This window comes from Phyllobates terribilis, unplaced genomic scaffold (genome assembly GCF_046119375.1).
Source record: "Phyllobates terribilis strain yellow unplaced genomic scaffold, ASM4611937v1 Scaffold_4__5_contigs__length_816908805, whole genome shotgun sequence".
Classification (NCBI taxonomy): domain Eukaryota; kingdom Metazoa; phylum Chordata; class Amphibia; order Anura; family Dendrobatidae; genus Phyllobates; species Phyllobates terribilis.
Genome location: NW_027362764.1, coordinates 174,585,085 through 174,607,734, shown reverse-complemented (window position 1 = coordinate 174,607,734; position 22,650 = coordinate 174,585,085). Strand labels below are relative to the sequence as shown.

The following is a 22,650-nucleotide window of genomic DNA, read 5'->3' as shown; positions in this document are numbered from 1 at the left end:
TCATTACTGGTGGAAGAAAGGTGATTCCGGCAGATAAACAGGAAAGGGTTCTTTACAGTCAGAGCAGTCAGACTGTGGAATGTCACAAGAGGTAGTAATGGCCAACACTATAACAGCTTTTAAAAAAGGGCTTGATGCTTTTCTCACAACAAACGGCATTGTGGGTTATAAATAATCTAGCGGTAGAGAATGTATAACTGGAGGAGAAAGGTTCAATTTGATGTCCCGAAGTCTTTTTACAACCCACATAGCTATATAACTACAGTGGGGAAAATAAGTATTTGATACACTGACAATTTTGCAAATTTTCCCACCTACAGAGATGTTCTGGTTTTTATTTTAGGATTCTGTCTCTCACAGGTGAAGTGTACCTAAGATAAAAATTACAGACCTCTCCATTCTTTGTAGGTGGGAAAGCGTGCAAAATCGGCAGTGTATCAAATACTTATTTTCCTCACTGTATGTAACACAGTTACTTATATGATATGTCCATTTCTGTGTTACCACAAATTCAGAAGTTATTTAATGGGCTCCCAACATGTCCTAAAAAAACCTTAGGAACTTTGGCGCTGACTAATCAAGAACGGCAATTTTCACACAGTTTTGATGATGAAGCGAGCTGGAGTCAGACACTTCTTAATATGCTTCTTAATGAATCCGAAGCTTCTGACAAGTGGGGGGCGCCTCTTCTACTCCAGTCAGGGAAGTAAGGTACACCGCCGCTCGTCATGAATTTGTCAAGCAGGGGTTACCAAAATGGTGTGAAAACATCAGAAGTTTGAAAGTTTCAGCGCAGCCTTGCATTGCGTCAGAATTTTGCGATTTTTCAATGCTTTTTTCTAATGTAAAAACTTTTATGAATCCGGCCCTTTCCCTATTAAATGCGTGTTGTTCGCTAGCAAGTAAAATTCTTGAAATTGGCGAAGAAGTTTGAGAACTTTTTATTATATGGTGTTTTAACGCATAGTGATATTGAGGTAATTAAAGATGTCTTATATTGTATTTAATATGATTATACATTTTTGTATTACTGCTTTTAATTTTACTATGTTTAATTGGTGGTCAGTTTAGTATAAATGACATATACAGCCAAATCTGGCATTAGTGCATCCGGTTCCCTTTCCCCTTCTAGCAACTTCTGATATTGTCCCAAAGATTGTTAGATAGCAGATATATATATTAAAGGGGTTTTCTGGAGTCCAGTATGGGTTACATTTAGCAACTTTACATATCACCAAAGGGGATTAAAAAAAATAAAATGTAATATTGGGAATGAGTTCATATAAAATCCTTGGACGGCATTGTTCAATGTCTCTAGATTTCTTCATAGTTGAGGGCATTAGGAAGCTTCACTAACATTTTCCTACTACAGAATTAATGGAGCCATGCACCTAACATATATACAGATAGACAATTAGGCAGCTGTCACAAGTGCCATGTTTCACAGAGCCTGCAATTCAAGGTAATCAGCTTGTTCCTTCTCACTGCAGGAGAAGGATGCAATGATTTCCACCATGCCATTTGCCAGACCTCAAGACATAGGACCTTCTATTGCTATTGTGACAAAGGTGAATCACATCCAAGACCAGTTACTGAAGAAACATGACATTGAGCTCTACATGCATCTCAACAGGCTGGAAATCGCTCCTCAGATCTACGGATTGTAAGTATAACAAAACTCCGCTGACAGTTTTAATCTGGATGTGCCGTGCAATATGTTGTTTTTTGGACGGGATCCTGAGAACGTTTCTATGAAATGCTCCGTCAGCATGGAGTGGTGGCTGCGCATGTACACCATTAATGGCGCATGGGACTGCCAGAGATACTCCAGTACTGCTCTTGGCTTTTTCCCTGGAATCTAGCATACAGAATAAATAGAGAGGTGGTGCTCATGTATGGCCACGCTCTAATTCATACATCTCAATCTCTGGCCTGCAGGGTGATTATATTTTGCCCACGACACCAGAACCGCCACCCCTACGTGGGCCCATAATACTGTATGGAGGACTATGTGGGGCCCATTATTCTGTATGGAGGACTATGTGGGGCCCATTATACTGTATGGAGGACTATGTGGGGCCCATTATTCTGTATGGAGGACTATGTGGGGCCCATTATTCTGTATGGAGGACTATGTGGGGCCCATTATACTGTATGGAGAACTATGTGGGGCCCATTATTCTGTATGGAGGACTATGTGGGGCCCATTATTCTGTATGGAGGACTATGTGGGGCCCATTATACTGTATGGAGGACTATGTGGGGCCCATTATTCTGTATGGAGGACTATGTGGGGCACATTATTCTGTATGGAGGACTATGTGGGGCCCATTATTCTGTATGGAGGACTATGTGGGGCCATAATTCTGTATGGAGGACTATGTGGGGCCCATTATATTGTATGGAGGACTATGTGGGGCCCATTATACTGTATGGAGGACTATGTGGGGCCCATTATTCTGTATGGAGGACTATGTGGGGCCCATTATTCTGTATGGAGGACTATGTGGGGCCATAATTCTGCATGGAGGACTATGTGGGGCCATAATTCTGTATGGAGGACTATGTGGGGCCCATTATATTGTATGGAGGACCTTTTGGGGCCATTATACTGTATGGAGCACTATATGGGGCCATTATTCTGTATGGAGGACTATGTGGGGCCCATTATTCTTTATGGAGGACTATGTGGGGCCATAATTCTGTATGGAGGACTATGCGGGGCCCATTATACTGTATGGAGGACTATGTGGGGCCATTATACTGTATGGAAGACTATGTGGGGCCCATTATACTGTATGGAGGACTATGTGGGCCCATTATTCTGTATGGAGGACTATGTGGGGCCCATTATTCTGTATGGAGGACTTTATGGGGCCCATTATTCTGAATGGAGGACTGTGTGGGGCCCATTATTTTGTATGATGGACTATGTGGGGCCCATTATACGGTACACTGGTTGGCCTGTGACTTTGTCCAAGTTTTTCAATTTGGCCCTGTGTGTTTGAGTTTGACATCCCTGATCTAATTCAAAAAGACATTTCAGAGTCAGCTTCTTGGGGTTACCACCTAGCTTTCATGATAGGTGATAACTTTTATTGATGTGGATAGCCCTTTAAATACTGTTTTGATTTGAGCCTTTTGGTAGCTGCAGACTTATTAACTGCAAGTCATGTTCTGTAATCTGGTAAGAATAAAATAGATCACATACTATTGCTCTGCATTTTCCATTCATATTGTCCTGTCTGCATGAAGAAATGCAAACAGGGGCAGAGGGCACTGAAATTCTGGCCAGGCACTGTAAAGCACACAGGCCTGTGTTGCCCCTCCACTCCCAGTTTTCAATATAGGGGTCTCTATTATAAATATGGACCCGTCTGATATTGGAGGAAATAAAAATGAACTGTAATTTAAATGTAATTCTAAAAAGCATGCAAGGCCTTTTTTTCCTAATAGGCTGTACAGGGGTGCTCTGTCACAAAGATAAAATGATGCATTGCATAATCAGGGCAGTGCGCAGGTTAGGCCATGTTCACACCATCAGTATTTGGTCAGTATTTTATATCAGTATCTGTAAGCCAAAACCAGAAGTGGAACAATCAGAGGAAAAGTATAATAGAAACACGTCACCACTTCTGTATTTATCACCCACTCCTGGTTTTGGCTTACAAATACTGAGGTAAAATACTGACCACAAATACTGACTGTGTGAATGTGGCCTTAGAGTCAGGACTGAGCGGGTTGAGTTTAGAACCTGATCAGCTTTGAGGGAGTATCAGGGGAGTAACCAAAGTCTTAGCTTTTGGGTCTGGTCCCCTCCTCCAGCATATTACTCAAAAGCTTGATGACTACTTCCATCCATGACTCGTCTCTGCAGAAGGTAACGCACAGACATCTTGTGCCGTTAGACCTGAAATGTAAAAACTAAAGTTATAACTTGTTATATACATTTTTTTTATTAAATTTAAATTATTAAGTTTTTGTGAATATTTTTTATATGTAACTATTTTATTATCCTAGCCTAAGCCTAATGTTATCCCTTATGTTAGCTTTCACTCTTATTCATAATCCTAAACTTGTTCCTAAACTCAGTCCTACTTCTAACTCTAATTAGAGTATGTAAAAACATAAAGGCCCTTATTCATCAAGGCTTTTGGCCGGCTTTGACCACACTAAAATGTTGTGATTTTTAATGTTTTCACGCCATTTTTGCTCAGCTCTGACAAAGTGGATGGAGCTGGGGTGGGACAGGGGCATTTCTTCTTACACCACAAGTCTTACTTCAATCCCTGACTGGAGTAAGATTTGTGGCGAGGCGCCTGCCATTTTTAAGATACTCTGGATTCATTAACAGGCTTGCACCTCTTAATGGATCAGGAGCATCTGACTCCAGCACGCCTTTTCAACAAGACCGGAGTGAAAAACATCAGTCTTAATCATTCTGGGGAATACTTTTTTATACTTTTTTATACCGTTAATTGGCTTTTTTTTTTTGTTTTTTTGTTTACATAACATTTTTTTTTTACATTTGAGAGCACTCCACCTGCAGGTCTTTGTCTCTCCTCTAATAAAATAATAAGTTAGCGGAGAAGTATGGGAAAGCACAGTACAGACATTGTCAACTCAGTTGTTGCCTATGCAGAGCATAGCAGTCGAGATGACAGTGGGTACGGAAAGTATTCAGACCCCTTTATATTTTTCACTCTTTGTTTCATTGCAGCCATTTGGTAAATTCGAAAAAGTTCATTTTTTTCTCATTAAAGTACACTCTGCACCCCATCTTGACTGAAAAAAAAAATAGCAATGTAGAAATTTTTGCAAATTTATTAAAAAAGAAAAACTGAAATATCACATGGTCATAAGTATTCAGACCCTTTGCTCAGTATTGAGTAGATGCACCCTTTTGAGCTAGTACAGCCATGAGTCTTCTTGGGAATGATGCAACAAGTTTTTCACATCTGGATTTGGGGATCCTCTGCCATTCTTCCTTGCAGATCCTCTCCAGTTCCGTCAGGTTGGATGGTGAACGTTGATGGACAGCCATTTTCAGGTCTCTACAGAGATGCTCAGTTGGGTTTAGGTCAGGGCTCTGGCTGGGCCACTCAAGAATGGTCACAGAGTTCTTCTGAAGCCACTCCTTTGTTATTTTAGCTGTGTGCTTAGGGTCATTGTCTTGTTGGAAGGTGAACCTTCGGCCAAGTCTGAGGTTTTCATCCAGGATATCTCTGTACTTGGCCGCATTCATGTTTCCTTCAGTTGCAACCAGTCGTCCTGTCCCTGCAGATGAAAAACACCCCCATAGCATGATGCTGCCACCACCATGTTTTACTGTTGGGATTGTATTGGGCAGGTGATGAGCAGTGCCTGGTTTTCTCCACACATACCATTTAGAATTATCACCAAAAAGTTCTATCTTCGTCTCATCAGACCAGAGAATCTTATTTCTCATAGTCTGGGAGTCCTTCATGTGTTTTTGAGCAAACTCTATGCGGGCTTTCATATGTCTTGCACTGAGGAGAGGCTTCCGTCGGGCCACTCTGCCATAAAAGCCCAACTGGTGGAGTGCTGCAGTGATAGTTAACTTTGTGGAACTTTCTCCCATCTCCCTACTGCATCTCTGGAGCTCAGCCACAGTGATCTTGGGGTTCTTCTTTACCTCTCTCACCAAGGCTCTTCTCCCACGATTGCTCAGTTTGGCTGGACAGACAGGTCTAGGAAGACTTCTGGTGGTCCCAAACTTCTTCCATTTAAGGATTATGGAGGCCACTGTGCTCTTAGGAACCTTGAGTACTGCAGAAATTCTTTTGTAACCTTGGCCAGATCTGTGCCTTGTCACAATTCTGTCTCTGAGCTCCTTGGGCAGTTCCTTTGAGCTCATGATTCTCATTTGGTCTGACATGCACTGTGAGCTGTGAGGTCTTATATAGACAGGTGTGTGCCTTTCCAAATCAAGTCCTACCAGTTTAATTAAACACAGCTGGACTCCGATGAAGGTGTAGAACCATCTCAAGGAGGATCACAAGGAAATGGACAGCATGTGACTTAAATATGAGTGTCTGAGCAAAGGGTCTGAATACTTATGACCATGTGATATTTCAGTTTTTCTTTTTTAATAAATGTGCAAAAATTTGTACATTTCTGTTTTTTTCAGTCAAGATGGGGTGCAGAGTGTACTTTAATGAGAAAAAAAAAAGAACTTTAAAGGGGTCTGAATACTTTCCGTACCCACTGTAGATGCTGTGCTCGGCATAGTGTGCGACCGAAATGCAAAGCTCAAATCAACATGTTGATAGCTTTGTAATATTACTTGCTGCCTATGCAGAGTGCAGCAGCCAATAACAAACTCATCTCAACTGCTGCTCTCCGAATGGGAAACTGTGGCACAGAGCTAGATATCAAAGCAGCCCCTAGATGCTTTAATCATCTAGTTGGTTGGGCACTCACTGCGCTGCAAGAAGGATCTGCAGTGGAGAGCGGGAGATAGATTTTGCACCACAATGCCACTGTACTAAATCAAAAGAATTGTACTGTACTTCAATTATAGTACTTGATGCTGCACAATATTAACCATTGCCTTTAATTTGTGTGTTAGGGTCACTTATAAGTGTTCACGTGAAGACTGAGAGTTTCCTATGTCTTGTAATACATTTCCAAACAGAGCAGCAGTATATGTAGCAAGACAGGAAGGAAGAATTGGCATCTTCTAATGGGCATGGGAATTCACACTGTAAAATAACCTGAGCTGTTCAGGTTATATGCCACTATGATTTATTACCAGGTCTTCAGTGCTCCTTAATGGATATTATTGATGAAAAATAAGTCGGCTATTAATAGAGAGAACTTGCTGCACGCCGGCTGTAGGTATCAGCCTTATGGAGGTTACATCCTGATGGTTGGATTTAGGTGAGTAAGGCGTAATCCTACTCCCAATGATTGCTGATAAACCTCCTAGGACACCAGAGTTGCACATTTCATGTGTAATTTTCGCTTACATTTTCAGTATTACTTGCTTAGATGAAGGTATTCATTTATATTTTTCAGAGGACCTGTCAGCTCCCCTGACTCGTCTGTCTTGGTAGATAGGTGTATTCTCCATAAAAACCCAATAATGGGACATCTTTTCTTAAAAGTCTACATTGTGCCGTTGCTATGCTACTCCTCCTTAAAACTTCTGAATAAATTGACAAATGAGTCTGATTATTCTCCTTGTCAAATGGGTGTGTCCTTACACACTGACGCAGTCACTACTAGTGATGAGCACAAGTACTCGTTACTAGAGTTTGCATCGGGTGCTCGGGTATGCACAGAGTATCGCGGGTGCTCAAGTCCCCATCCCGCATGTTTCGCAGCTGTTAGACGGCCAAAAAAAACTTGCAGGATTGCATGCCATACACGGGCAATTCCCGCATGGTTTTTGTGTGTCTAACAGCCGTGAAACATGCGGGCGCGGGGACTCAAACATGTCACTCGAGCACCCGCGATACTCAGTGCATACCCGAGCACCCTAGGCAAACTCTAGCCACGAGCACTTGCGCTCACCACTAATGTTGACTGAACCTGCTTGGATAGCTTGTTATCCGTGCATGCTCGGTCTTATGTGAGTACCTTTGGCTTGCTCGTGTAACAAACAGGCAATCCCCGCATGTGTTGTGTCTGTCTACGAGTGGAAAACATGCAGACGCCGGGAGGCAAACATATTAGATGAGCACGACGAAGATACTTGGATAAGACCAAGCATGTACTGATAACTAGTGTTGAGCGAACATGCTCGACACTGCTCGGTACTCGCCCGAGCATCACGCTACTCGGGATGTTCGGCGAGCACCGAGCATTTCCGGGTTACTCGGGCGGGAGCTCGGGTCTCCGCCCTGCATGTTTGGTGCTCTTTACAGAGCCAATGAACATGCAGGGATTGCCAGCCAGTCACTGTAATGCCGCAGCCATGTTGTTTGTGGGCATTACAGTGATTGGCTGGACGCACAGCGTCACCTCCCAGACGATCAGCCCGTCTTGATTGGTGTGTGTGGGTGTCTGTGCGTGTGTCTGCGAGTGTGTGCGATGTCTGCGGGTGTGCGCGGTGTCTGTGCGATGTGTGCGGGTGTGTGCGGTGTCTGTGCGATGTCTGCGAGTGTGTGCGGTGTCTGTGCGATGTGTGCGGGTGTGTGCGTGCAGGCAGACATAGGCCGATGTGACACTACTACTCCCATCGGCCTATGTCTGTCCCCTGTCCACTCGTGCCAGCAGGATCAGCTCGATGGGAGCAGTAGTTCCCATCAGCCTGATCCTGCTATATAAATTGCCCTACTGTGTCCCCAATAAATTTTAAATACATGTCATTGGTGGCCAGTGGTTACCTACAATAAATTAGTTCATACATTACCTGTCCCCGCCGATCGCCACCTAAAATAAAGTAAAAAATAAAAAACTACACCTATACTCACCTAGACACCTAATTCCCCGAAGCCATCGATCTCCTGTAATAAAATATAAAATAATAAACCACAACCTTATCCTTACCCCTCCGTAGTAGTCCACGAGTGTCCCACGATGATCTCCAGTTTAGAGCAGCCACATAGAATGTGACCGCTCTGAACCGATGCCGCCGCTAGAATGATAGGGCCGTAAGGGTTCGCCGGAGTTCAAGCAGCGCTGCTCCGGTTAGCTCCTTTACGGCCCTGCTGTATCGTGAGAAATTCCCACGGTACAGCAGTGCCGTAAAGGAGGTCTCCGGAGCTGCGCTGACTGAATGCACTCCGGTGACCTCAGTCCGTGGCTCCCGCTGCCGGGAGCGGACGTGTTCCCGGCAGCGTGAGCTTACAGCAGCCATGCACAGCTGTCACCATCTCCAGATGTGACAGCTGTGCATGGGAGATCAGCGCAGGAACGTGGACAGGTAACTATTTTTTTTTAGTAAACTAAGAATTAAATAAAATGGTGTGTTTTATTTCAAATAAATTATTTTTTTCTGGGTGTAGTGTGTGTTTTCATTTTAACACTTTGTAGGTTAGTAATGGGGGTGTCTTATAGACGCCCATCATTACTAACCTGGGCTTCATAGCAGCTGGCGCTGACATGAACCCCAACCCTATTACCCCCTGCCACCGCACCAGGGCAGCGTGGAAGAGCGAGGCTAAGTGCCAGAGTTGGCGCATCCTATGGATGCGCCATTTCTTGGGCGGCTGACGGCTGGTGTTTCTAGCCTGGGAGGGGGCCAATATTCATGGCACCCTTCCTGGGCTATTAATATCAGCCCCCAGCTGTCTGCCTAGCCTTTGCTAGCTATTAAATAGGGGGTACCCCACGTCATTTTTTTTGGGGGGTCCCCCATTTTAATAGCTAGTAAAGGCTAGGTATTCAGCTGGGGGCTCATATTAGTAGTCTGGGAAGCTCCGTGGGTATTACCCACTTCCCAGGCTTCAAACATCTGCCCCAGCCGTCTGCTTAACCTCCGCTAGAGCCTAAAATTATGGGGGATCCCCACGCCAATTTTTTTTTAAATAAATCCTTTATTTTAACACTAAATGACATTTGAGGAGTTAATAAAGATGCAGTCCCTAAATTATTATTTATTTTTTAATTAATTTTTCCCAAAAATTTTGACGTGGGCTTTGCCATATTTTTGTATGCCAGCCAGGTACAGCATCCAGCTTCTATGAACGTGCCATTTTCTGGGGTGGCTGCGGACTGCAATTTGCATCGGGGGGGGGGGGGCAGAAAGCTTGGGCCTCCCTGAGCTGCAGATTCCAGCCCCCAGCTGGGCTTCCCTATATTGTTGTGTCCGGCCAGGTACAAATAGGCAGCTGGTGGTTGGGGTCAGCCCGTTCCTGCCTGCTGTACCTGGCTGGACACAAATATAGTGCGAAGCCCCAAGTCAATTTTTTTTAAATTATTTCAGGAAATTCATGAAATAATTAAAAAAAAACTGATGTGGGGCTTCGCCCTATATTTGTGTCCAGCCAGGTACAGCAGGCAGGAACGGGCTGACCCCAACCACCAGCTGCCTATTTGTACCTGGCCGGACACAACAATATAGGGAAGCCCTTTTTTTAAAAAATTATTTCATGAAATAATTTAAAAAAAATTGACGTGGGGCTTCGCACTATATTTGTGTCCAGCCAGGTACAGCAGGCAGGAACGGGCTGCCCCCAACCACCAGCTGCCTATTTGTACCTGGCCGGACACAACAATATAGGGAAGCCCTTTTTTTCTTTATTATTTCATGAATTTCATGAAATAATTTAAAAAAAAAATACGTGGGGCTTCGCCCTATTTTTGTGTCCAGCCAGGTACAACTAGGCAGCTGGGGGCTGGAATCCGCAGCGCAGGGAGGCCCAAGCTTTCTGGGCCCCACCCGCTGCAAATTGCAGTCCGCTGCCACCCCGGAAAATGGCGCGTTCATAGAAGCGCCATCTTCTGGCGCTCCTCAGTGTCTCTCTGTGACGGCATAAAGATGAGCCGAGGTCATGTCCAATGAACTCGGCTCACCTCATGCACGTCACTGACAGCGTGGTAAAATTCTCACGCTGAAGCGCTGAGTGCAGGAGAATTTTCCCACGCTGTCAGTGACGTGCATGAGGTGAGCCGAGTTCATTGGACATGAACTCGGCTCATCTGGATGCCGTCACAGAGAGACACTGAGGAGCGCAAGCAAGCCTGCGCTTCTCAGTGTCTGCGGGATGACAGGCTGGATGGCAGCTTTCTGCTGCGGTCCATCCTGTCATCTCAATGTAGCAGAGCTGGAGCTGTCCTGGGAACCATGGAAAGGTAAGGATGAGGTTGCTTTATTATTTTTCTTTTATTGCAGGAGATCGTTGGCTTCAGCTGGAATGGGCGTGATGGTAAGTATGGTTTAATTTAGAACAATAAAGAATGTGTGTTTATTTCAATTAAAGGACTTTATTCTGGGTGTTTGTGTTTTTTTTTTAACTTTGACTATGGGGTTAGTAATGGGGGTGTCTTATAGACGCCTCTCCATTACTAACCTGGGCTTGATGTCAGCTGGTATTATAAGCTGACATCAACCCCAACCCTATTACCCCACTGCCACCGCTACAGGGCAGTGGGAAGAGCGAGGCTAAGTGCCAGAATTGGCGCATCCTATGGATGCGCCATTTCTGGGGCGGGTGACGGCTGGTGTTTCTAGCCTGGGAGGGGGCCAATATTCATGGCACCCTTCCTGGGCTATTAATATCAGCCCCCAGCTGTCTGCCTAGCCTTTGTTAGCTATTAAATTAGGGGGGACCCCACGTCATTTTTTTGAGGGGGTCCCCCATTTTAATAGCTAATAAAGGCTAGGTATTCAGCTGGGGGCTGATATTAGTAGCCTGGGAAGCTCCGTGGGTATTACCCCCTTCCCAGGCTTCAAACATCTGCCCCAGCCGTCTGCTTAACCTCCGCTAGAGACTAAAATTAAGGGGAACCCCACGCCAATTTTTTTTAAAATAAATCCTATATTTTTACACTAAATAACAAGTACAGTAATCAACACTGTCACTGTACTTCATATATATGTGACTGACATGTTTCTATCTATATAATCTATGTGTGATTCTCTATTCCTTCTATTCTAAATTGTCGGGTACCGCTGCTGAATTGCCGGCCGGCTTTTTTAAAGAGACGGTGCATGAAAACACTATTATATTTTTAAATAAATCCTTTACACTAAATGACAAGTACAGTAAGCAACACTGTCACTGTACTTCATATATATGTGACTGACATGTTTCTATGTATCTAATCTATGTGTGAAGCTCTATTCTTTCTGTTGTAAATTGTCGGGTACCGGTGTATGCCGCTGATGAATTGCCGGCTTTTCGCGTAATACATTCTACATTATTCTTAGTTGTTTTACTTCATGTAGAATTAACCTACAAGGAAAGAAAGGGTTTATTTTCATTCCGATATTTGTGTCCCATTGACTTGCATTGGTTTCCTGTATCGGAATCGGCGATATCCGATACTTTTTGGGTATCGGTCCGATCCAATCCGATACGATATTTCCTGATATCGGAAGGTATCGCTCAACACTATCCTTAACATATTTCACAGGAAAGCACTTTCACTTTCGTTTTTGAACGTTTTATTTTGAGCCTGTAAAAGTGGCTTAATACCTCTGACCACGTTGTTGACAGCAGTGACCTGGGGGTCAGAAATGCTTCCTGGGGCGATCCCCATGCTGTCCCCATGTCATTTGAGCACTGTCACTATCGTTTTGGGCACTTGTTAGGCTTTTAAAAGACTGCCGGAGGAGCCGCCGCAAAAATGCTCGAGTCTCCCATAGACTAACATTGGGCTCGTTGCTCGGGTCGAGCACCCGAGTATCACGGCGAGCTCGGCCCGAGCTTCGAGCACCCGAGCATTTTAGTGCTCGCTCAACACTACTGATAACACGTTATCCGAGCACGTTCGCTCAACACTAATCACCACCAATTGGACAATGTCAGACATGTGACATTTTTATTGATCCCATTTTGGGCAGATACTATGCTTTTATCGCCTTTTATTGCACTTTTGCAGTGTTGCATTAGTCAAACAAATAAAAACTCAATTCTGGCATTTACATTTTTTTTTCATTACATCATTTACCGATCAAGATAAATAATTTTAGATTTTGATAGATCAGACTATAACGGACTTGGCGGTATCATATATTCTTTATATAATTCTTTATTGTTATTAGGAGAAAGGGACCTGAACTTTTATATTTTTTCTATATGTATTACATTTTTTTTTACTGTATTTTGTAGTCCTCTTAGGGGACTTGAACCTGCAATCTTCTGATTGCTTGTATTGTATACAGCAATATAGCAAAAATCCTAGTCTTCTATGAACTCCAGCTGCAGACTGGCTTTGATAGGAGTATAGCCATGACAAGCATGGGGATATTGACCAGACCCTTGGCCATCATGGAAGCCCATTGGTACACCAGGATCACATTGCGTCTATGGGTGGTTAGAACAGTGCGCCCCCTGGGCTCTATGATATAAATGCCGCTGTAAGAGATACCATTAAGTCCTGTGGCGGAAAGGGGCTAAAAATGTTGCACCATTTGTCTTTTATAGCCTCATTTATTTATTTATTTTACTCACTTAAACAGCGCCATTAATTCCCCAGCACTTTACAGATATCACCGGTACTGTCCCCATTGGGGCTCACTATCCAGATTCAGTATATCTTTGGAGTGTGGGAGGAAACCGGAGAACCCAGAGGAAACCCACACAAACACAGGGAGAACATACAAACTCCTTGCAGGTGTTGTCCTTGGTGGGATTTGAACCCAGGACCCCAGTGCTGCAAAACAACAGTGCTAACCACTGAGCCACCATGCTGTCCCATGTATAAATTTTGGCCTAATCACTTGTCACTAGTCAGTATTTTTTATGGGATTGTTTGCTCCATTTCATTTTCTAGAATATATGTCTCAATATATGTTTTTTTTTTATTTTTCATGGAGTTACAATTTAAGCAAAAAACAATCGGTAGCTTTTTTATACACAGCTTTAGAAAAATCTGAAATTGACAATGTTTTAGAGATTTTCACCCGTTTTTGAGCTCACTCTGATAAAATTAAATTAAAACCTTTGCCCCGGTAATAGTCAGGGATATTCTCTGATTTGCTAATTACATATATTTGAGAAAAAATGTATAATTAATTTAATCTACTAACATTTCTTTTGTTTTTCTCATAATCGATAGGTCCTCTTTACTTCCAGAATGACCATAGGTGATAAATATTTGGACGTTTCACGTTGTGCTTTGTGTAGTAGAGCAGCTGCACATGATTTTGCTGCTGTGGAAGTGGAGATTTGGCTGTAAGACACAGCTAGACCTCCCATAGAGAAGGCAGGGATGGTTCATTACCGTCTCTGCTTTCTAAATCGCTGTATATGTAGTATTGAACAAGCGCTGTATGTGTAGTAACAGAAAATGATGTCAGTGCTTCCTCCTCTGAGCCCAGCGGTCCTGCTAGGTCCTAGGAGACCCATTCAGCTAGGTTATGCTGCCAGGAGGCTGCATTTCCACTGTATCTGGGGTTAACATACCAGCCCCGGTTACAGGAAAAATTGGGTTCAAAAAGAAAGTATTTAAATATTGGAATACCCCCCAAAGGTCTTTTATTATTAATTTGGGTAGCAGAAAATGTGAAGTAAATGACATTTAAATAAAAAAAGTGTATAAAATTCAGGTGAAAACTAAATACATAATAAAGAATGCTGCTACCAAACCAAATGGTTGTTACTACTCCTACGCCCATTGGAATAAAATGTATCCGATATGTAAAAATAATTGTTTCAGAAAGGGGAACAATTTTATGTATTTCAGTGGTTATTGTGGTCATAAAAATTAATGAATAAAAATGTGAAACATAGACACGTATTTCCTTCAGTTTCCCCCTGATCTTGGTAAAAAAAAAAAAAAAGCGAAAATGACAGAAAAATAAAGCCCTATGCATTACTAAAAAAAGATGCAAAAACTGTTGAATATCCCGATGTGAAAAATCATACAGCCCTTTTTACTGCATGTGCGAAAAAAAACAAAAATGTGCCTGGTCTGGAATAGTTGTAAATGGCCTGATCTTGAACTGGTTAAATGCGATACTGCATTCTTTCGTTTCACTAACATTAATGTTATTGTTGTTGCCCATTTATGACGCCCATTAAGAAAATCTAACATCCTGTGGTATTTCGTTAATAATATAAATAGTGGTTACCTGCAAGTACAATATGTACCGGATCTACACATTTTCCCTGTGACATGCAAATAAACCTCTTTTTAATTATAATCTCTTTGCTCTAGGCAGAGTGCACTCTACAATTTAAATAATTTACAAAATATGAACTTACAAAAAATACATGTAATTATCCGAAAAGAATAGTATGTAATTCTGCAGTAATTTGTGTATTTTACAGACTACTCCTGATTTAATGCTCCAATCAAATTAATAGCCAATCTTGAATTTGATTGGAATCAGCGATAGTTTACCATCTCTTGTTATATGACTCTGCTGTATGCCTGGAATCTAGAATGAGTTATTAGAGAGCGCACCTAGTTCCATCCTGTAAATTAGGGATTGTATTCAGCTTGCTATGTCCACATGTGCAGAGATTTCCTACTTGAACCTTCTTTTGGTTTAGTAATCGAATCGGTCTCAACCTGGCTACATTTTATTTGCATTTTGATTTATTTATTTTATTATATTAATTGTAATATTATATATGAAATCGATTGCATATTTACTCCTAACTCATGTTATACTGTAGAACTAACTAAATAATGGTATACTATTTGAACTTATATATGTTACAGTTTATCCCTTGGAACAATTTATCATGATATTAATTATAATAATTAGTATAAGTTTTATATGTGGTTTTACGTTGGAGTTAAGGGGACACTATTATCAGAAAAGTACATAGATTTTAATAAATTTTTGTGAAAAGAACATTTTTTCAATGTAGATTTTGCGTTTTCTCATGCATATCAATGTAAAAGGTTTTCACTTATGCTGACATCTAGTGGACAAATGGGCTACAATGCAGACTGGTAGAACCAAAACTATATATATTACAGCCTACGGTAAAGTATGCTCTAACTACGGCAGTGGATTAAAGGGGTTATTCAGTTTTTTGAAATATTTGATCTGGTGGTTGTCAAAATATCGGCACCCCACGATCTTTACGGAGCTATATGACGGGGCCATTCTCCTCTTGTGTGATTACAGTGCCCTCTTCATTGGGAGCTCTGTTTTTTAGTAGTGTCTCTGTACCTATTTTCTTCAATGGAAGAAACTTGCATTAAACTGTAATACCAGGAACAACCACTAGTAGTAGTATGGCGCTGTGCTCATAAACAATGAAGGGGATACCGCTCTCCCAATCTAATATTGATGGACAATTCTAAAGCTGACAATCACTATCGTTCAGCTGACCGCTACCTCTCTCCAAGCTCCCCCATACACAGGAACGCTTGGATGGGCTGAGCTCGCCTATGTTCTCTTCTGGTGGCAGCTTATCTCCCAGAGAGCAAAAGGATCGACAGATAGAAATCCAACATTCTTCTATCCTACAACAGCAGATGTCGAGGAAGAGTAAGGAGGACCCCATACACATTAGACTGTTGGATGATGCTGCCAATGGCGGAGAATTCTGACCGCTTTAGTCTTCTAGGTATAGTAGGGGCTTTTAGCAGAGCGTATCTGCTCAATGGACAATCATTTTATCCCCACATAACCAGTCACAGGACAGTCGAAAAGCCCCAATGCACATTGGATGATCCCGCTGAAAATAGCAGATTCTGACAACTGTTATCCAGTGAGTTTTATGGCCTAACATGGATCAGATTGATATAAATGTTTGTGGGAAAAGTTTCAGGAAAACTTGCACTTTATTCATTAAAATCTCTGGTGTTTGCATGAGTCCAGTGGGCGGTCCTATTCAGTGATTGCCACTCCTCCCTCTATGACAGTGCATGAACAAATAGCTGTCAATCACTGAGTAGCACCGCCCACTGGACTCGTGTATAGAAACACCAGGGATTTCAATGAATAAAATACAAGTTATATTGAATAATTTCCCACAAACCTACATATCATTCTGCTCCTTTTCTTCTTCTCTATGTGCAGTCCACAAATCTGATTGCATGTAAAACATCACAGGTTCCCTTTAAGAATGGGCCATCAATTTTAGAGAAATAGATAGCCCCTTAAAGGGGTTTTCCTACAAAGAAAAGTTCATTTTAATCAATAGATCTTGGAATAATAATGTGTTTAAATAAAATGTTCCTGTGCTGAGATAATCTTATACATGTGCCCCTGCTGTGTACTGTGTAATGGCTGTGTCTGACCGTGCAGGAACATGGTCTGATCATACCACATCTCCTGGGCAGGGGAAGAAGCAAATGAGTATACAGACAGGACAGCACAGGACCCCATAACCACGCATGTTTACTTCTAAATGTAAGCATACAAGTTATACGTTTATAGAGCTTGGAGATGTGAACAGCGGACAGACGCTTCTGGAAAAAGGTTTTGCCAGCTTAGATAATTAGGGCATATTTGCAGGATCGGAAGAATTGGTTGCATGGCTGTTCTGTATTGCCCATAGACTTGAATGGAGAGACCTATGCACATGCTCATCCAACTTTAGATGCTTGAACCCTGTCCTATCTCAGATTTATGGCATATCCTACAGATGCCATAAATTTCTAAAATTGTAAACCCCTTTACTTTCATTTTACTACACTTTTGCATTTTGTAATATGCCCTAATATTAAGAGACCGTCCATGATACGGTTGTCTATTATATTGCCATAGCAGTCAGCAAAATGTTCCTGATGTGACCTTGATGCAAATGTCGCTGACGCTATAATGTTTAATTTTTCAGTGTCCTTAGACTATGAGCTATACTGCTGAATTTTAATGCATTTCTTGAATTTAATAATGCAGGTTATTTCACTATTCTCTAACCATTATGTGTATGAGCTTATATATGTATGATGGGTATAGGCGCTTTATGTGCAGCTGCTGAAGTCTCGGCTGTGCGCTCTGGATCCTGATATTTTTTTTCGTTACAGTTTATAACTATATAAGCTTAAAAAAATGCAGTTAATTTCTTAAAAATATTCCATTGATCATCTAATTTTATTAATGAGCTTTGTTCAGAAGAATAATGCTTCCTCTGACCAGGCGACCTCCAGTCTGAATTGCTAGACAGCAAATAATCGTAATGTGTTTGAATATATTCCTTGGACTGTGGCCTAAAAACGATTGACCTCAAATGTAATAATGATGTATCAGCCGCAGTAAAAGTTGGATTGACTGTTTCAGTGCTGGCATCGCACTCCTGGATGTCTTTAACACTTTTTTTTCCTCTAGATTTTCCCTACTTCCGTTTCTTTAAATATATAATGGCTTGCATTTTGGGGCTTTCGTCAGTGTTGGAGTCAAAAAAAAAAATTATGATTCTCTCCTTTTTTTTATAAATAAACTATCGGCAGTGACGGAGGAGCGGGGCACAGGAGGAAGGAGCCACAGCTGCAACCTACACTGTGCCTGCTACTAAAGAAAATTAGTATTCACTGCTCCGCATGCCCATGGGCGTGGAGAGCAGTGAATATTCATTCTCCTCAATAGCGCTCACACTGTACCGCAGCGCGGCTCCAGCTGCGCTCGGCGGTCATGTGTGCCCGCTATTAAAGACCATGGATATTCCCTACAATCCACTCCCATGGGTTGTAGTGAATGTTCATGCGCTTTAATAGCGGGCACACAGACCGCCGGCCGCAGCAGGAGCCGCACTGCAGCTACAGTGTGCGCGTTTTTAGGGAGAATGAATGGTTACTGCTCCCCTTGCACACAGTCCCAGCGTTAGGAGCAGTGACTCTTCTGGCACAGCATCTCACAGTGTGAGACGCCATGTGCGGCTCACACTGTGAGATCAATGCTGGCAGCAGAGCGGGACGCAGCACTGGAGCAGAGGGAAGAAAGGTGAGTAGGAGTGTTTATTTTTTTGTGTGCAGCATGGAATGGGAGGTGCCAAGCATGCCAGGAAGACAAATGAAGGGTGCCATGCATACCAGGATGAGGGGGACCATGCATACTTGGATGAGGGGTGCCATGCATACCAGGATGGGGGGTGCCATGCATACCAGGAAGAAGGATGAGTGGTGCCATGCATATCAGGAAGAGGGATGAGGGGTGCCATGCATACAAGGATGAGGGGGGCCATGCATACTTGGATGAGGGGGGCCATTCATACTTGGATGAGGGGTGCCATACATACCAGGATGAGGGGTGCCATGCATACCAGGATAAGGAGTGCCATGCATACCAGGATTGGGATCAGGGGTGCCATGCATACCAGGATGGGGATGAAGGGTGCCGTGCATACCACGATGGGGATGAGGGGTGCCTTGCATACCAGGATAGGGATGAAGGGTGCCATGCATACCAGGATGGGGATGAAGGGTGCCATGCATACCAGGATGGGGATGAGGGGTGCCGTGCATACCAGGATGGGGATCAAGGGGTGCCATGCATACTGGGATGGGGGTCAAGGGGTGCCATGCATACCAGGATAGGGATGAGGGGCTCCATGCATACCAGGTTGGGGATGAGGGGCGCTATGCATACCAGGATGGGGATCAAGGGGTGCCATGCATACTGGGGTGGGGGCCACGTATAACATGAATGAGGGGCCACATATACCAGGATGGAGGATATTAACAGAATTGGGGGACATTACCCCTATATCAGTGTCAGCAGAAGACCCCCTCCCCCATAACAGTGCATCACGACAACATTTTTTGCTTACATATTTTTTCTATTTTCCTCCTCTAAAACCTAGGTGCGTCTTATAGTCCAAAAAATACGGTACTTCAAGTTATATAACTTGTCATAATACCATTTGTATACAATTTAGCAAAATTCATATACATTAATGTTATTTATTTTATTTTTGTTTTTAACATGGGCGAGATATGTCCCTAAGATGGCTGGTGGCATCTGTTGAGGCATCCATAGGATGGATTTTTTATATGCTTGTTTAATATCACATGAATTACACCTCTGGATATGTTGGGAAACAAATTAAAGAAGCACTCCCACTAACTTTTTATATCCAGTAAATTGTGTGCGTATGTGCATGTAATGTAATGTGAGTGTAGTAATATACTCGCCTACCGCCACTCCCTCCGGTGTCCAGCGCTGTTCTCTGCTTCTCAGTGACGTCATCACAAATGAAACCAGCCGGCTCGCTCTACGCGCTATTCATGACCCGGAAGTCTCTTTTACAATGCAAGCCTCATTCTGACGCTCTATAAGCTTTCACTGTAAAAGAGACCTCTGGGTCACAGAGAGCGCAGCGTGACCCGGCCTGTCCGCAGATTGGTGACGTCACTGAGAAGCAGAGAAGACCGGCGCTGGACACCGGAGAGAGCGGCGGTAGGTGAGTTTATTACTACACTAGCACTACATTACATGCATTTATTCACACATTTAATAAATAAAAAAGTTAATGGGAGTACATATTTAAAGAAAGTCAAATCTGTACTTATTCTATTGCCAATAATAGGACAGAAGAAACATTTGCGCTGTTGCTGTATTTTGCTCACATACCATTTAGTAGACTAAAACATTGTTGCAAGCAGGTCAGCTGTGCTAGCAGAACTGGGTTAGATTGGGTTTTCATCCTCTGATATTTCCAATCAGTTTCTAGTGTGGCCTTTCCTTATATGTAATTTTTCATTTATATTCCTGCCCAGATCTGTTCTAAACATACAGTATATAATTGTGGTTGTTTTTGCAGCACATGCATGGGATATTTCCAAAACTAATTTACTATTGCAAAAAGTTATAATAAAATTAATTTAAGGTAAAAAAACAAACAAAACAAATTTCCTTTCTAATTAGAGATGTGCAGCTTCCCCTTTAAAGAAATGTACGTGGATATTAATATACAAGTTTCCAAAAGCTAAAATCCAGATATTAATGCCCCATCTGTAATTATGTGTGCAGTGCCAACATCACCATGGCTCATAACACCATGTCTAAACTTTGAAGCACTTCTTGTAGTGCAATAATCCTAATAACAAAGCAATAAAAAGATTATTTGACTGAGAGTCCTAGAAGCAAAGTGGTCTCCTTGTGGCCCCCACTACCTCTTTACGGGCTAAACAGAAGGGTGTCATTATTCAAGTTTCTCTCCCCTGTTCCCAGTTTTCTCCTGTAGTAAAATATTACAGTGATTACACATCATAAAGCCTATCTGTAATAAAACGCATCAGCTGGCCAAGGTTTTCATCGCTCACTCAATAATCCATTAATACAGCGACGCTGCCCAGGCGTCTTTATAATACCAACTCGGAGGTAATTTTAATCAGCCGCACCAGCTGGTATTTAACAGCAGCTGCTGGAGTCGCCACAAATATACTCAATAGCTGGCATCTTTATTTGCAGTATTTCAAGGGGAGAAGCGATCCCCCTGTGGTTCCTGGTGTTTTCTGTGTATGTACATGACTGCACGGAAGGAAAAAAAAAAGTTGTTTTAAGATCATTGCTACTTTTTTTCTCTTCTTTTACACTACAATGCAAAAGAATTAGTATGGCTTGTGGAACCATTGACAGTCAAATAATTCCCTTGAAAGACTCATCTGGAATAGGTAAGGTACTTAATATGTAGGGTTGTTCATGTACAGAACAATCTGTGCTTCCTAGTGCACAAATAGCAAAAGAAAAGAGCAAAGCAAAAAGAAACAACACAAATGGTTAAAAACATTTAAAGCCCCACTCCATTTAATTTTTCGTTTGTTAGCTATCATGTATGTAAGTGTTGTGAAGGTAGTAACATACTTACCAGTTGCCATCTACTCCTGGTTTCAGCGTGCATCATTCTGCCCTAGCACCACTTGACCGTATCTCTAACCTGCTGGATCACTGTGAGGAATGGTGTTACACTCGCAAAGTCTGGGAGACACAGAACGGGCTCTACAGTCTTATAGACTTGCATTGATAAAAATTTAAAAAAGTGACCTCGACTGCACACAGCAACCACAGGTCACAAATGCAGTTACATGGTGCCGCAATGCCCCCGAGCTCTGCTGAAAACGGGAGAAGACGACGGCCCATAAGTATGTTACTACCTTCATGACCATTACACATATAATGCATAATAAAGGTTCAAATAAAAACAAATTAACTAGAATGGGGCTTTAAAAAAGCACCAATGTGCTATTCACAGAAATCAATTACCTCCTGTAAACAAAGGTCCCTGATTAATGCAAAAAAAAAGTATCATATAGCATAAAGTGCTAGTAAGTGTAAGAAAGCATATGAATATATTAAAGCTAATATACCCATACCAAGAATAACATAAAATTCAACAGCAAGCACTAAAGTGTGTCAGTGCAAAGAATATATACTATGTAAGGTCACAGAGACGCTTTTGGATGTAGCAGATCTGTAGGTTCTCATGCGTTTCGCCCAGTTACACGTGGCTTCCTCAGGGGTACCAGTGCTCAAGTGTTACATTGGAAAAGTAAAAGCTCTAGCAATTAAAATGGGTATTAAAACATAATAATATAGGAAGTTAGATACATCTAACCAAGCTTTGTTAAATCTGGATGTTATTTAGATCGCCATTGCTAAAATGGTTACGATGATTTACTACCCGGTAGTGTAACGTATATGGACTTGTCTACTTCATACACTGAATCGGTCTGTATATAAAACATTAGTGAACAGAGACTTTTATTAAAATGTATGATTTTATTACTTGTCTGGCAGTCTCCTCACTGCATTTCTTTATTTTTACTTTGATTTTGTGGCCATATAAAAGGCTAAGGGCTTCAAATTTCTTGATTTGCTCCATAACTTAATATGAGACGAATGCGTCTACTCTATTCCTAATAATAATTTTTTTTCACCAGTGGTTTTACATAAAAATCCAGATAATAATGGCAAGGCGGACTATTCTTACATTTGCTACTAAATAGAAATGATAATGCTAATAATAAAAATGTTAATGGTTGCATTACTCATGTATCATGTTTAGTATCAATTATAAATGATAATAATAACTTGCCCATGGATCCCTTGGTAAAGAAATCTAATAATGCAAATAACAGTGTAATAATTAAAAAGACATTATTACAGGA

At 42.0% G+C, this 22,650-nt stretch overlaps 1 protein-coding gene across 6 annotated transcripts in view; it reads left to right on the top strand.

Annotated features, from left to right (window-relative positions):
* Window positions 1–22,650, top strand: part of TBC1D5 (TBC1 domain family member 5) — a 741,959-nt gene that overhangs the window by 436,396 nt on the left and 282,913 nt on the right. For all 6 annotated transcript variants that reach the window (XM_073677953.1, XM_073677948.1, XM_073677951.1 and 3 more), the window contains one exon: window positions 1,491–1,663. In XM_073677953.1, coding sequence (XP_073534054.1) covers window positions 1,491–1,663 — 173 coding nt within the window. The remainder of the gene's footprint in view (window positions 1–1,490; window positions 1,664–22,650) is intronic.